This window comes from Heteronotia binoei, chromosome 1 (genome assembly GCF_032191835.1).
Source record: "Heteronotia binoei isolate CCM8104 ecotype False Entrance Well chromosome 1, APGP_CSIRO_Hbin_v1, whole genome shotgun sequence".
Lineage (NCBI taxonomy): Eukaryota > Metazoa > Chordata > Lepidosauria > Squamata > Gekkonidae > Heteronotia > Heteronotia binoei.
The window spans coordinates 285,377,323-285,393,945 of record NC_083223.1 but is presented as its reverse complement, the minus strand read 5'-3'; the positions used below and the strand labels follow the sequence as shown (position 1 = coordinate 285,393,945).

The 16,623-nt window shown below is 53.2% G+C and overlaps 1 protein-coding gene across 1 annotated transcript in view; it reads left to right on the top strand.

Moving 5' to 3' along the window:
- Window positions 1-5,731: 5,731 nt before the first annotated feature.
- Window positions 5,732-16,623, top strand: part of ARHGEF11 (Rho guanine nucleotide exchange factor 11) — an 89,158-nt gene continuing 78,266 nt past the window's right edge. The window contains 1 exon segment of the mRNA XM_060256735.1: window positions 5,732-5,793. Within this exon segment, the coding sequence (XP_060112718.1) occupies window positions 5,759-5,793 (35 nt within the window). The 5' untranslated portion in view covers window positions 5,732-5,758.

Genomic DNA, 16,623 nt, shown 5'->3' with positions numbered 1-16,623 from the left:
CAGCATTTTATTGCCCTTAAACATAAATATGTTTAGAGTTGTGATTCCTGAAGCTTACTGCTAATTCATATAATAAGCAAGATGTCTGTAAAACATTTTCCGTAAGGAATAATTTTGGATCCATTGACTAAGAACAGATGCCCCTTTTGGCTTGAATAAGCCTGCGGGACACTCCTGTTTTCTAGGAAGGGCTCCTTTAAGGATGAGTGGGAATTAATGGACAAATAACTGACCAATAGCTGACAGCTGATGAGAACTGCCGAGTGAATTGTATACATGTCAGGTGCCACGTTCCCTCTAAGCTGTGAAGTCTGGTGAGGAAAAATTCTACTTCGTGAGCTCCTGCATCACTTAGCTTAAAAACATAAGAGAAGCCATGTTGGATCAGGCCAGTGGCCCATCTAGTCCAACACTCTGTGTCACACAGTGGCCAATATATGTGTGTGTGTGTGTGTATATGCACACACACACACATATATACACACACACATACACAGACACACACACACACATATATATATACACTGAGGCTAATAGCCACTGATGGACTACTGCTCCATATTTTTATCCAATCCCCTCTTGAAGCTGGCTATGCTTGTAGCTGCCACCACCTCCTGTGGCAGTGAATTCCACATGTTAATCACCCTTTGGGTGAAGAAGGACTTCCTTTTATCCATTCTAACCCGACTGCTCAGCAATTTCATTGAATGCTCATGAGTTCTTGTATTGTGAGAAAGGGAGAAAAGTACTTCTTTCTCTCCCTTCTCCATCCCATGCATAATCTTGTAAACCTCTTATCATGTCACCCCGCAGTCCACATTTCTCCAAGCTAAAGAGCATAGAGGCCCCATACAGATTTGTTGGAAGTGCCAATAAAATAAATAAATATTTAATTTTATGGACCATTTACATTTTTATTCCTGTGAGTAGTTGTCGTAGGGGCCCATAATGTTGTTGATGGCCCTGCCACGTGTGTTCCTATTTAAGATTAGGTAGCAGAGATATAAACTTTATAAAGGACACAAAGACAAGTTTTTTTTTTAAAGAGAGCCAGTTTGGTGTAGTGGTTAAGTGCGTGGACTGTTATCTGGGAGAACCGGGTCTGATTTCCCACTCCTCCACTTGGACCTGCTGGAATGACCTTGGGTCAGCCAGAGCTCTGGCAGAGGTTGTCCTTGAATGGGCAGCTGCTGTGAGAGCCCTCTCCAGCCCCACCCACCTCACAGGGTGTCTGTTGTGGGGGGAGAAGATATAGGAGATTGTAAGCCACTCTGAGTCTCTGATTCAGAGAGACGGGTAGGGTATAAATCTGCAATTCTTCTTAGAAAACTTAAAACATGCTTAAAACATTAGCATTTGTTGATCTTAAAGGTGCTTTCTTTGTATTTCTGCTATGGGATCCAGGGAACTGGGCAAAGGAAGCTCTGGCTCTTTCCTTCTTTCCCCAGGGGACTAGGAGGGGGGGCAATAGAGCCTTGGCCACCTCCTCAGGAGGTGGTGGTATCCTCTTCCTTGGAGGTTTTCAAAGAGGCTAGATGGCATCTGACAGCAATGAGGAGCCTGTGGATTTAGGGGAAGTGTTTGTGAATTTCCTGCATTGTGCAGGGGGTTGGACTAGATGACCCTGGAGGTCCCTTGCAATTCTATGATTCTATGAATAGAAGAAAGAGAGGCTTGGCTCAGTAGCTCTGTTGTGGGATTGAGAGAACCTGGCAAAGCAAGCTCTTCTTCCTCCCTTCCTCCCCAAGGGAGGAGCCTCAGCCAGTGCAGAAAATAGAGGTTTTGCTCTGTAGCTCCTGTGTGATTGAGCAAGCCTGGCAAAGCAAGCTGTGATGCAGAAGGAAGCAAGAGAGGGAGAAGAAAGCAGATGACAGCCAGTTGCTCAGGGGCCTGATAGGAGCCTCCTGGGTGCCTGATTTGGCCACTGGGCCGTATGTTTGACACCTTTGATCTAGATGGTGTTTCAGTATTCTAGGAATTGTTCTTTGAATAGTTTTAAAAGTTTTATTAGTTTCAAGGAATTAGGAATAGGGAGTAGGAAGGGATAAGAAATAAAGATTGCCAATCAGTCTTAATCTGCATAAAAATACTTTCAAAGAATATGTCTACATCTGCTCTCTCTCTCTCTCTCTCTCTCTCGGCTTGGCTTCGCGAACGAAGATTTAAGAAGGGTGCAATAGTCCACGTCTGCTGCAAGAGTCTTGAGTATCTAGCCAGGCATAAAATTTCATCCAATATTTTCTTGCTTCTTCCTTAGATTTCCCAGCCAACAGCTGGGATAAAAAGTCCAGCTCTGCTGTTTCCAGAATTTTCCCCACCAAGTCCATTCTCGTGCGGATCTCCTGAGATTTCCATTTCTGCACCAAGAGAATCCTGGCTGCTGTATAGAAATGGGCCAACAAAGGCCTCATTTCTTTAGAATAGTCCTCAGGAAATACATTCAATAAAAATAGTTCTGGTTTGAATTGAATCTGTGTCCTCATAATCTTCTGTAGTAGTTCGTGAGCCATTTCCCAGTTGTCCTTCAGCATCTCACATGTCCACCACATATGATAAAAAGAACCAACCTGTTTAGCACATTTCCAGCATTTGTTAGACATATTAATATAAATCTTACACAATTTCTGTGGAGTCATGTACCATCTATAAAACATCTTATACAAGTTTTCTTTAAAAGTTACTGACCTAGTTAATTTAATATTGAACTTCCACAATCTCTCCCATTCTTCTAATGTAATGTCATGACCCAAGTTTTTCGCCCATTGGACCATACAATCTTTTACAACTTCATCTTGCGTCTTCATCTGTAGTAGATATGCATCAGGCCAATGGCCCATCCAGTCCAACACTCTGTGTCACATAAGAACTTAAGAGAAGCCACGTTGGATCAGGCCAATGGCCCATCCAGTCCAACACTCTGTGTCACATAAGAACATAAGAGAAGCTATGTTGGATCAGGCCAACGGCCCCTCCAGTCCAACACTCTGTGTCACATAAGAACATAAGAGAAGCCCTGTTGGATCAGGCCAACGGTCCATCCAGTCCAACACTCTGTGTCACATAAGAACATAAGAGAAGCCATGTTGGATCAGGCCAGTGGCCCCTCCAGTCCAACACTCTGTGTCTCATAAGAAAAGGAGAGAAGCCCTGTTGGATCAGGCCAATGGCCAATCCAGTCCAACACTCTGTTTCACATAAGAACATAAGAGAAGCCCTGTTGGATCAGGCTAATGGCCCATACAGTCCAACACTCTGTTTCACATAAGAACATAAGAGAAGCCCTGTTGGATCAGGCCAGTGGCCCATCCAGTCCAACACTCCGTGTCTCATAAGAACAGGAGAGAAGCCCTGTTGGATCAGGCCAATGGCCCATCCAGTCCAACACTCTGTTTCACATAAGAACATAAGAGAAGCCCTGTTGGATCAGGCCAGTGGCCCCTCCAGTCCAACACTCTGTAAAACTGTTCTGACATTATCTTTCAAGTATCTTCTAGGAAGAAATCCAGCCTGGTCTTGATGTATTGCAGACTGTAGAACTTTCTTCAGACGTTGCGCCAGTATTGCAGCAAAGATATTATAATCCACATTTGAAAGAGAAATTGGATGATAATTTTTTGTATCTTTCAAATCCGCACCTTCTTTTGGATTAAGGATATTGTAGCTTCTTGCCAAGAAGCTGGTATTTGGCCTTCGTCTTGAATCTTTTCAAGGAGACGCTTAAATGGTAACAGTAAAGACTCCTCCTAAGCTTTGTAGAATTCCACAGGCAGTCCATTTGGGCTTGGGGCCTTGCCATTCTTTTGGGATGCCATTACGTCTCCAAGTTCTCTTATTGTTATTTGTTCATTTAAAATGTTTTGCTGTTCTTCTGTCAATTTGTTAAGATTATTTTGGTTAATGTAATCTTCTAAATCTGTCTTGTGAACTTGTTCATCTTCATTTAGTTTCTTTGAATAGTATATATGATCCCTGTGATAATTTTTTTCTGCTTGAAGTTTGGATATATACATAGTTGTCACTGTTTGGACTTTAGTGGCTCTAGTGCTTTTGCTACTACTCTATTTGGATTTCTGTGTTGTGCATAGGGCATGGTCAGTACCGAAAAGACAAGAAATACACAATCAGAATTTTTATAATACTTTATTTATTATTCAACATCTTATGTTACAGTGATATATCTAGTTTGTGTAAAATGTATTGGCAGTTTCATAAATGCTAAGGGCTGTCAGAGCTCCCTTGCTTGCAGGTCTCGAACCTGGTTCTTCCACCGCAGAGCAACACGGTTGCCCACTGAAAGAACTCTGTGAGGCATCCCTGCGTCCTCTGCTCCGCTCTCCGGGGCTGAGATGGACTGAGGCCTTCCTGTCTTGACACCCTCTGGGGGGGGGGGGGGGGCTACACCAGCCCTCTCAGGACCTCACTGATCCAAAGGAAAAAAAGAAGTGGCCAAGAATTAAAATCAGATATCTCAGAAATCAGCAGCAGGAAAAGCCAAAGTCTGTTAGGAAGCCAGGTAGGTGCGTACTTCATGGTATAATCATAGAGTGGGAAGGGAACTCCAGGGTCATCTAGTCCAACCTCCTGCACAACGCACAGGTACCTTGTATGGAGTGTACACAGGCCACAAAGGTGTGCAGTCTTCCTGGGCATGTGCTGCCCTCTCTACTTTCTCCTCCCAACACCCCTGTAAGGTAGGCAGGGCTTTTTTTTGAGCAGGAACGCACAGGCACGCAGATCCGGCTGGCTTGGCATCAGGGTGTGTGGTCTAATATGCAAATGAGTTCATAAGAACATAAGAAAAGCCATATCGGATCAGGCCAATGGCCCCTCCAGTCCAACACTCTGTGTCACACAGTGGCCAATATATGTGAGTGTGTGTGTGTATATACATACACACACACACACACACTGGGCTTTTTCCTGTGAGGTAGGCCGTGCCCAGAAGGGATCCAGAGATGGGGGAGGGGGGGCAGCAGGGGCTTGGCTTTTTGTGCTGAGGTCACTCCCCCCCCCCCCCGCCGGCTCCTGGCTGGAAGAGCCCTGCAGGGTCTGATGTGGCCTCCCCCGCCCCCCATGGAGGGTCCCCTCCTGAATCCCTGCCCCAGGATTCCACCCGCTGCAGCCCCAGAAGTGTCTGCCTGCTGCCCCTGCCCTCGCCGGGTTCCCAAGCTCCCGCCGGGATCTCCTGGAGGTGAGAAGGACCGGTGCTCTACTGCTGGGGGGGGTAGGGCCATTTGGGGGGGGGCATGACACCATGTCTTGCGGCGAGGCCCCCCTCCCTCCCTCCCAGGCTCTCTCCCGCCGGGAGTGGCCCCCGGGGTTGCTGCGGGTGGAGGGGAGGGGAGGGTCTCTCCTTCCAGGCGAGGGCGGGGGGGGGGCGCAGCAGCAGCAGCAGCTTCTTCTTCCCTCCCCCTTCCTGGGCCGGCCTGGCCTGGCCTCCTCCCACCTGCTGGCGAAGGAGGGAGGGAAGGAAGGAGCCCTCCCCGCCGCCCGCCCCTCCCCTTCTCCCCTCCCCTCCCCTCCCTCCTCGCCCAGGGCTGCGGCGGCGGGAGGCGGGAGGCGAGGCCGGGCCGGGCTGGCTGCGGCAGGCGAGGCCGGGGCTGGAGGGCTGCGCCTAGGCCCGGCGAGAGAGGCTGCCCGCCCGGCCGGCTTGCATGGAGAGCCGCGGCGCCAGGAGCAGCGTGGTCGGGGGGCGCGAGGGGCTCGCGCGTTGCAGGAGGAGGAGGCGGCGGCAGCCCCCCAGCCCCAGCCCCGCACCATGAGCATGCGGCCCCCGCAGACCGCCCTCGACAGGTACGACCCCCCCCCGGGAGCGCGGTGCCACCTTCCCGCCGGGAGGATGCTCAGTGCTGGGCAGGGGCCCTGCGGGAGGGGGGCGAAGAAGGCGCGCCTGGGCCTGGCCTGGCATTGCATTGCATTGCATTGCGCGGGGGGCGGGGGGGTATTGCACCGAGCCGCCTCCAGGGAGCCCCTCCCGCCCCCCTGCTCCCGCCTTCAGCTCCCCGGGAGGCCAGGAGGGACCTGCAGGGGGGGGGGGTGAGGCTTGCGGAGTTCCTGGGACCCATACCGTGAGCAAGTCAGGAGGCTGCTGCAAAAACCGCGGGGAGGGGGATTCCACCCCCCCTCCCCCCCCATGTTCCCCAAATGTCTGTCCCCCTTGGCCAGACCAGACTGCAGCCCATTCCGACTACAACCCACAGCAGAACAAACGGCTGGCCAGGTCCCAAGCCCAGGTGGGAATCAGTGGCCAGCACCAAGTGTGGCCATTAGAGAGGAGGCCACCCCTCACAAGGCCCTGCTCCTCTGCCCACATCCAGGCTTTCAGGAGGAGCTGCATGTGGGGGCAGACGCTCCTTGAAACACCCACGCCCCAGCTGCTCTCCTGTGGCATCTTCCACTGGTCTCTGACACATATCCAGCTGCAACGACTGCTCAGTTTCCACACAGTCTTCATGGGCAGCCCCGCAAAGGTTGTGCTGCAGCGGCCACGGGGGAGGGAATGAGAGCAGCCGGGTCTCACTCCTCTGAGAGAAGCCACGGTGGGCAAAGGATGCCCCAGGCTGAAGGTGGCAAGCAGGACACGGGGTGTGGGGGGGGGGAGCCAGCTCTTCCCAGGCAAGCCTCACCCTCCGCAAGATGGGCATCTCCCCTCCACAGGCCGCCCCCTCTTGCAGCTTCCAGAATGGCTTGAACATAGGTGCCTTCTGAGCACACGGCCTGGGCAGAGAGTACAGCCCTCTGCAGGGGGCTCTGTGCCCCATATCTCTGGATGACTCCATCCAAGGGCTTCAGCTTTAACAGGCAGAGTTTGGGAAAGAATGGGAGGTAAACGTTGTTATGGATTCGAGTCCTGTGGCACCTTAGACCAACAAGATTTCCAGAGTCAAAGTTCCCTTTGTCTGGGAGGAGCCAGGGGAAGGCCCAAAGTCTCCCCACATGGCCCCCTTCCCCACCCCCCACGCTTGTCCCCAGCTCTTACCTTGTGTGTGTTTGTGTGTGCATGAAGTGCTATCATCTTGCTTCTGATTCATGGGGACCCTCTGAATGAATGACCTCCAAAACGCCAACTCCTTGGCAGCCTTGCTCTGGGCTTGCAAACGCAGAAGGGCCCTGCAGTCTTCCACCCATCTCCTGGTGGGTCTCAGAGACTACTAATGGGGCAGGGGGGACGAGAGTGGTTTACAGAATTACACTTACGGGGGAGAGAGCTGGCCGAGAGAACTTTCTCTCCCTCCCAAAATGCTAGAACTGGAAGGCATCCAAGGAAGCTGATGGGCAAAAGGAAACACAGAGAGGGATTAAGATGTGGAATCTGCTGCCAGAGGATGGAGCGAAGACCACAGGAATCAGCGACCTTAACGGGGGATTGGGTAGATTCAAAGGGAACCTCCAGCTTCAGAGGCACTAATCCTCTGAATTCCAGAGCCAAGAAAGAAAGGCCCTGGCTTCTGCACCCCTGTTGTTGGATCTCAGAGGAACTGGGTGGCCCCTGTGTGAGACAGGAGGCTGGACTAGATGGACCCTCCCTGGTGTGACCCAGCAGGGCTCTTCTGATGCTCTTCTCAGGGGAAGGCAGTCTCTCTGCCCTGTTGCTGGCCCTCCAGAGGAACTGGCTGGCCTCTGTGTGAGACAGGAGGCTGGACTAGATGGACCCTCCCTGGTCTGACCCAGCTGGGCTCTTCTGATGCTCTTCTCAGGGGAAGGCCTCGGCCTCTCTGCCCTGTTGTTGGCCCTACAGAGGAACTGGCTGGCCCCTGTGTGAGACAGAAGGATGAGCTAGATAAACTATTGTTCTGACCCAGCAGGGATCTTATGTTTTTATGAAAGTCTCAGCCTCTTTGCCATGTTGTTGGCCCGCCAGAGGAACTGGTTGGCCCCTGTGTGAGACAGGAGGCTGGACTAGATGGACTCTCCCTGGTCTGACCCAGCAGGGCTCTTCTGAGGTTCTTCTCAGGGGAAGGCCTTGGCCTCTCTGCGCTGTTGTTGGCCCTCCAGAGGAACTGGCTGGCCACTGTATGAGACAGGAGGCTGGACTAGGTGGACCCTCCCTGGTCTGACCCAGCAGGGCTCTTCTGAGGTTCTTCTCAGGGGAAGGCCTCGGCCTCTCTGTTCTGTTGTTTGCCCTCCAGAGGAACTGGCTGGCCACTGTGTGAGACAGAAGGCTGGACTAGGTGGACCCTCCCTGGTCTGACCCAGCAGGGCTCTTCTGATGTTCTTCTCAGGGGAAGACCTCAGTCTCTCTGCCCTGTTGTTGGCCCTACAGAGGAACTGGCTGGCCACTATGTGAGACAGGAGGCTGGACTAGGTGGACCCTCCCTGGTCTGACCCAGCAGGGCTCTTCTGAGGTTCTTCTCAGGGGAAGGCCTCAGCCTCTGTGCCCTGTTGTTGGCCCTCCAGAGAAATTGGCTGGCCACTGTGTGAGACAGGAGGCTGGACTAGATTGACCCTCCCTGGTCTGACCCAGCAGGGCTCTTCTGAGGTTCTTCTCAGGGGAAGGCCTTGGCCTCTCTGCGCTGTTGTTGGCCCTCCAGAGGAACTGGCTGGCCACTGTATGAGACAGGAGGCTGGACTAGGTGGACCCTCCCTGGTCTGACCCAGCAGGGCTCTTCTGAGGTTCTTCTCAGGGGAAGGCCTCGGCCTCTCTGTTCTGTTGTTTGCCCTCCAGAGGAACTGGCTGGCCACTGTGTGAGACAGAAGGCTGGACTAGGTGGACCCTCCCTGGTCTGACCCAGCAGGGCTCTTCTGATGTTCTTCTCAGGGGAAGACCTCAGTCTCTCTGCCCTGTTGTTGGCCCTACAGAGGAACTGGCTGGCCACTATGTGAGACAGGAGGCTGGACTAGGTGGACCCTCCCTGGTCTGACCCAGCAGGGCTCTTCTGAGGTTCTTCTCAGGGGAAGGCCTCAGCCTCTGTGCCCTGTTGTTGGCCCTCCAGAGAAATTGGCTGGCCACTGTGTGAGACAGGAGGCTGGACTAGATTGACCCTCCCTGGTCTGACCCAGCAGGGCTCTTCTGAGGTTCTTCTCAGGGGAAGACCTCAGCCTCTCTGCCCTGTTGTTGGCCCTTCAGAGGAACTGGTTGGCCACTGTGTGAGACAGGAGGCTGGACTAGATGGACCCTCCCTGGTCTGATCCAGCAGGGCTCTTCTGAGGTTCTTCTCAGGGGAAGGCCTTGGCCTCTCTGCCCTGTTGCTGGCCCTCCAGAGGAACTGGCTGGCCACTGTGTGAGACAGGAGGCTGGACTAGATGGACCCTCCCTGGTCTGACCCAGCAGGGCTCTTCTGATGTTCTTCTCAGGGGAAGACCTCAGTCTCTCTGCCCTGTTGTTGGCCCTCCAGAGGAACTGGCTGGCCACTGTGTGAGACAGAAGGCTGGACTAGGTGGATCCTCCCTGGTCTGACCCAGCAGGGCTCTTCTGATGTTCTTCTCAGGGGAAGGGCTCAGCCTCTCTGCCCTGTTGTTGGCCCTACAGAGGAACTGGCTGGCCACTGTGTGAGACAGGGTGCTAGATGGACCACTCTTTTGATCCTGCAGGGCTCTTCTGAAGTTCTTATGTCTTCCTCTTTTCCTGTTGCCATCAAGTTTTCCTAGCATGATTGCTTTTTCCAGTGAGTCTTGTTTTCTCATGATGTGTCATTTTAGCTTCCTGGAAGAGTTCGGGCTTGATTTGATTGAGAACCCACTGGATTTGTCTTGTTGACAGTCGATGACATTCACGTGAGGCTCTTTCCTTGACAGGAGGCATTGACCAGGACAGGAGGCCGGACGGTGTGACGACTGTGGTTGTCCCCCACACGGCCTATTGGGAGCTGGGCTGCCCCAGTAGCTGCTGGTGTGTTTGAGAGGCTGGTCGAGGGCCCAGACCTACAGCCATAGCCAGAGAAGCTTTTGCAGAAACATGCGGGGGGGGGGGGGTGAGAGGAAGACCCCAGTTCCTCAGTCACTCCCATTCAGCTACTTTGGGGGGGAATTTTTACATCAGCTCTCCAGAGACTCGCTCAAAGTGGCTCACCAAGTAAAAGAGAGCAGAAGCGGGGCATTTGTCAATTACAGTCCACAGACAAGCAGCTGACAGCCTGTCAGGGGCAGGGAAGCAGGATTAGCTGGGAGGGGGGTCGGAAGAGCAGCTCAGAGAAGGAGCCCTTCTGTTCATGGCCCGGCTGCGGAGGCGTGCTTGGCCCTGGGGCCTCTAGAGAAGGGAAAGGGGAGACCAGCTCCTGCCTCAAGGCCCAGCCTTCCCTCTCCCGTGTCTGCAGGGGGTCTCAGCTGGTGGGCTGGGCGGTCTGGCAGGAGGTGGTTGGTCTCTCAGGCACCCTGGCCCTGGGCCGTTTGGGGCCCCGGAGAAGCAGCGCTTGGAAGGCCATCTGGAAACAGGTGTGGAGCCAGTGGAGATGGGGGCCACATTTGGGGCCAGTTAAAGTTTCTGGAGCATTTTCAAAGGCTGCCCCACACAGAAGAAGAAGGCTGCAGATTTATGCCCCGCCCTTCTCTCTCAATCAGAGACTCGGAGCAGCTTACAGTCTCCCATATCTTCTCCCCCCACAACAGACACCCTGTGAGGCAGGTGGGGCTGGGAGAGCTGTGACAGAAGCTGCCCTTTCAAGGACAGGAGTCTCAGAGTGGTCTCCAATCTCCTTTCCCTTCCTCCTCCACAACAGACACCCTGTGAGGCAGGTGGGGCTGGGAGAGCTCTGACAGAAGCTGCCCTTTCAAGGACAGGAGTCTCAGAGTGGTCTCCAATCTCCTTTCCCTTCCTCCTCCACAACAGACACCCTGTGAGGCAGGTGGGGCTGGGAGAGCTGTGACAGAAGCTGCCCTTTCAAGGACAGGAGTCTCAGAGTGGTCTCCAATCTCCTTTCCCTTCCTCCTCCACAACAGACACCCTGTGAGGCAGGTGGGGCTGGGAGAGCTCTGACAGAAGCTGCCCTTTCAAGGACAGGAGTCTCAGAGTGGTCTCCAATCTCCATTCCCTTCCTCCTCCACAACAGACACCCTGTGAGGCAGGTGGGGCTGGGAGAGCTGTGACAGAAGCTGCCCTTTCAAGGACAGGAGTCTCAGAGTGGTCTCCAATCTCCTTTCCCTTCCTCCTCCACAACAGACACCCTGTGAGGCAGGTGGGGCTGGGAGAGCTCTGACAGAAGCTGCCCTTTCAAGGACAGGAGTCTCAGAGTGGTCTACAATCTTCTTCACCTTCCTCCTCCACAACAGACAACCTCTGAGGTGGGTGGGGCTGAGAGCGGTCTCACAGCAGCTGCCCTTTCAAGGACAGCTGTGCAAGAGCAATGGCTGACTGAAGGCCGTTCCAGCAGCTGCAAGGGGAGGAGTGGGGACTCAAAGCTGCTTCTCTCAGAGAAGAATCCACACACTTAACCACTACACCAAACTGCCTGCATGGCAGTCCTCAGGTGGAATCACAGCCTGGAGCCCTGTGGCCAGTTCGGTGGCTGTCAGTGGGGGGGACAGCTGAGTCTCCAGCTGCAGCCTGGAGCAAGTGGCACCCCAAGCAACAAGTGTGCTTGTTTGACCGGGTGTGTGTGTGTGTGTGCTGCCCCTTCCAGGGCAGATGGACTCCTCAGCTCTTATCATCCCCAGCCCAGTTTTGTTGTAGACTGGAAACTCTCGAAACGAAGAGTTGTCTTGTGGTTGGAGTGTCTCCCTGGGACCGGGGGGTCCTGGGTTCCAGTCCCTCTGCCACTGGGGGGCCTTGGGTCAGCCTCTCTCTCGGACTCCACCTAACCTTCCTCAGGGTGGTTGTAGGACAGAATACAGGCGATAGACAGGAACTGTGTGTGGCACTCCGGACTCTTTGGAGTAAAAGTCCATCTAAACAGTGCTGGACTTTACTCTTCCTTGTGGCCCCTGGTAGCTTTGGGACGGTCTGCATTAGTTGGGAAGCTGAACAGTGACTCAGGGCAGTGAGCCCTTTTTCTGGTGTGAAGGCCTCCCCTGGCCCGGTTTGGGGGCTTCTGCCCAGCTGTGGTCCTTGGGGTCTCTGGCTGGGGTCTGGTGAACTGCTTGGATGGAGTTCCAGCCTCCCCTCTGTGTGGAGTGGGTCCCAAAGCCCCCCTACAGCGAAGGCCAACAGCAGTGTGGGGTGTGAGTGACTGCAGCCCCCTGACCCTACCCCTTGGCTTGGGCTTTGGCCTGCCCCGTTTCCGGCGGCTGCTGCTGCATCAGCTGGTCATCCACCTCCGTATGGGGAACGGAGCCCAGCCAGGCCGCCGGGGGTTGATCATCGTCCTTGTAGAAATCTCTGCTGCTTTCTGAGAAGGAAGTGAGGTGGGAAGAAACCCTGGAGACAGCTGGCTGAGTCTGGTGCGGCTTTATTTATTTACGAATGACAACATTTCCCTCCTGCCTTCCTGCGCATGGCTCTCTCTCTCCTCCTCCACTTTGTCCTCAGAGCAACCCAGGAGACTGTGGAGGCTCAGGGAAAGTGGGGCTGTGGTCAGCCTGGGACTTGGGCCAGGGGCCCGGAGAGGCAGGTGCTGAGCCAGGGCGGCAGGTGAGGGGGAGGAGGGGGCCTGCCTCAGGTGTCCCTCTCCTTCCTTGCCAGAGGCCTCTGCAGTTCTTTCCAGCTGGGCTTTGGGAAGTCAAGTCAGTGAGGCCAAACAAATGGTCGTCATGCAGTCTCAGGGATTCAGTTTCCGAGGTGCAGACTCTGGATTTCTGGCCTGCAAAAGTCCCTTTGCTTCACTTCAAAATAAAATGAAATGCAATAAAAACACACAGACGTCACACACCCTGAGTGCCTCTCCGGGCTTGTCTAGTAAGATAGCAAGGCCGTTGCCTTTCACAGGCTGATACGTATTCATTGAACTTTGGCAGTTTCAGGAAGTTAAAGGCTGCTGTGATTTTAGACGCTATGGGACTCGGCATGATGTCCCTTGCAGGGCTGCTTTGGGAGGGGGGGAAGGAGGGGGGAGGGGCTGTCCCTTGGAGAGCTGCTCTGGAGCCCCCTTTTATTCCAAGGGGAACGCGCTGCCACTGCCCTGCTCTTGGTGGAGGATGGAGGCTTTGCAGAACTTCCTGGTCCTCCCAGGACAAACTCTTCCCCACCCAGGTGTGTGTGGGGGCTGCTGGGAGCCTCCCGCTTGGCTCTGGGCATGAGCCAGAAACACCCCAGAGGACGGAGGAAAGAGCTTCCCCAGGGAAGGAGAGAACGCAGCCACCTGCCCTTCTGGTAGGGAACCGCTCTGCTGCGTTGACTCCAGTGCCTGCAGCAAAGGATGAACGTGAGGTCAGCTAGCCTGGGGTGGGGCAGGGGAGGGCAGCCTGGCCCCTCCTGGCAGCTGACGAGCAGCCCCTAATCGGCTCTGCCTTGGGTCTCTCCCAGAAGGAGGTCACAGCCCCCCCCCCCAGGAAATCAGATTAGCTGTCTGGAGCAGACGGGCGCTGGAGGGGGCCATTTAGCTGCTTGCGTGGGGGTGGGGGGTGGACAGGAGGACGGAGGTGCCCGGCCTGCCTGGCCTCTCTGCTTCCATAGTACAGCAGTTATTGTCCAAGGACTTGTGTGTGCAAAAGAGGAATATTGTTAGACTTTGGTTTTAAAATGTGCCCAATGTCGGTATAATAATGGAGCGCTTCCAGAAAATTTGGAGGCATGGAGAAAAACATGGACGTTGGCGCCAAAGTTGAAATATCTGCTTACCAAGCCTGGGCTGACTGCTGTTAAGAGCATAGAAGTATTTGTGGCTCTGGGGCCACAACAAGAAATAGATGGCTGAAGGTGCCTCGGGGAGGCTGGCAGCAGACATGAGGGCCAAAGACCCCCCCCCCCCCGGGGTCTCCAAGGGGGAGTTTGTGAGCTGTAAGGAGCTCTCTGGCTGCTGCACAATAGCTTGTGTGCCCTCTGGATGAAGAAGAAGAGAAAAGCAATAAAAAGATCTGCTTTAGGCTGAAAGGAAGGTGCTGGGGAGCTTTTACGATACATGGTTGTTTGGTGCAATGGTTAAGTGCACAGACTCTAATCTAGGAGAACTGGGTTTGATTCCCGACTCCTCCACTTACAGCTGCTGGAATGGCCTTGGGTCAGCCATAGCTATCACAGAGTTGTCCTTGAAAGGGCAGCTTCTGTCAGAGCTCTCTCAGCCCCACCCACCTCACAGGGTGTCTGTTGTGGGGGAGGAAGGGAAAGGAGATTGTGAGCCACTCTGAGACTCTGTCCTTGAAAGGGCAGCTGCTGTAAAACCTCTCTCAGCCCCACCCGCCTCACAGGGTGTCTGTTGTGGGGGAGGAAGGGAAAGGAGATTGTGAGCCACTCTGAGACTCTGTCCTTGAAAGGGCAGCTGCTGTAAAACCTCTCTCAGCCCCACCCGCCTCACAGGGTGTCTGTTGTGGGGGAAGGAGGTAAAGGAGATTGTAGGCACCTTTAAGACCAACTAAGTTTTATTCAGGGCATAAACTTTGATGCGTTACAGACACACTTCTTTAGATACAAGGAAATGGAAGAATAGCATTTAAATTTATAAGCAGAGATGAAAAAAATGAATTAGCATATAATACGATGTAGACACTGTGAGACAAAGCAGGCACAACAAGCCAAGTGCCACAGGGTCAACAGCTGTGTGGATCCAATTAAGGGGAAACAACAGTTGAAGCAATAAATATGTCAAAGTAGGAGATTAGGGTGTAAGAGAATCTTTTCTAATTGTTCGAAAGTTAACTCTATGATGCTCATCTGCCTCATCCCAAGTGTGAAGGTGACAATCGTTATATGTTGTTCTAAATTCTATACCAATATGTTCTTAGAGGTGTTGTGTCTGAAAAAAACCTATACCTATATATTGCACTCTATTACAAACAGTATTCCATTATATTATTCAAAAGGGAGAAGAGAGAGAGAGAGAGAGAGGGGAGCGGGATCTTTGTAATATGATGTGTGTGTGGGAGGGAAGTAACTTGGGATATTTTTCATTATTCAGAAGCAGATGTCATTAAATAAAACATCAGAGATGAATTATCAATGCTACACATTTAGACTGAGTAAAATGTGCTTTAAAAAGCCTTTCATAGAATCCTAGAGTTGGAAGGGACCTCCAGAGCCATCTAGTCCAACCCCCTGCAGGAAATTCACAAATACTCCCATCTTTAGTGACTCCCATCTGCTCCACACCCAGAAGATGGGGGAAAACCCTCCAGGATCACGGGAGAAAAATTACTGACCGACCCCAAAGGGGTGCTCAGCAGTTCTCTGGGTGTGGCACGAGAGAACGGAGCCCTGACGCAGCCCTTCCTGCCCTCACCTCATGGTCTGCCTCGTTCACAGAATCAGCATTGCTGTCAGAAGGCCTCTGCTTAAAAACCCCCAAAGAAAGAAACGGAAAATATTTCATTGGATTTTTTTCAGTGGTTTCCAAAATTTCTCATGTTTTCCATTGGAAAATCAGGAAAAATTCAGTGGAGAAAAACTCCCTCTAAATTTTCCACCTTCCCCCGCAGGCCATCATATCTCTTACGTGGGGGGAGGGGAGGCTTCTTGTGCTGCCTATTAAAAAAGCTTTCCATAGAATCCTAGAATCACAGAGTTGGAAGGTTCATAGAATCATAGAGTTGGAAGGGACCTCTACATCTAGTCCAACCCCCTGCACAAGGCAGGAAACTCACAGATACCTCCCCCTAAATTCACAGGATCTTCATTGCTGTCAGATGGCCGTCTAGCCTCTGTTTCAAAACCTCCAGGGAAGGAGAGCCCACCACCTCCCAAGGAGGAAGCCTGTTCCACTGAGGAACCTCTCTAAACAGTCATAGAATCATAGAATTGGAAGAGACCTCCAGGGCCATCTAGTCCAACCCCCTGCACAAGGCAGGAAACTCTCAAATCCCTCCTCCTAAATTCACAGGATCTTCATTGCTGTCAGATGGCCATCCAGCCTCTGTTTCAAAACCTCCAGGGAAGGAGAGCCCACCACCTCCCAAGGAGGAAGCCTGTTCCACTGAGGAACCACTCTAACAATCAGGAAGTTCTTCCTAATGTTGAGCTGGAAATTCTTTTGGTTTAATTTAACCCATTAGTTCTGGTTCTACCTTCCAGGGCCACAGAAGTTGGAAGGGACCTCCAGAGTCATCTAGTCCAACCCCCTGCACAATGCAGGAAACTCACAGATACCTCTCCCCACTCCCAGTCTGCCTCTGGAGAGCCAGTGTGGTGTAGTGGTTAAGTGTGTGGACTCTTATCTGGGAGAACCAGGTTTGATTCCCCACTCATGGTGCAAAGCCCGCTCTGTGCCCTGAAGAGCAGGCCCTCCCTAAGACTTGCTGTGTGTGTGTGGGTGTGGGGAGCTCTCTTGCATGGAAGGTGTGTATGAGATGGGGGGCAGTCCCCAGCACCCCCTTCATCTCCTCCCCCAGAGACGGAGGTGGGGAGGGGGGAAGGGGGGGGGCTTGGAGCTCTTGCCTCAGTCTCCAGAGCCAGTTTCAGCCACAAGGTTCTCTGCATCGCTCACCAGACCAGAAGTCTGCTGCTGCAGAAGTATTTTGTAAAAGCCCTGTTAATAGTGCGCCCCCCCCCCGCTCTCTTGGACGCTTGTCAGGCTGCTCTGTTTATCCTGGCCGGGCGTCCTGGGCACGAGGAGTGGGCGCTGCTGCTGTGTGTGCCTGGCCACTGGAAGCTTCCAGGGAGACGTG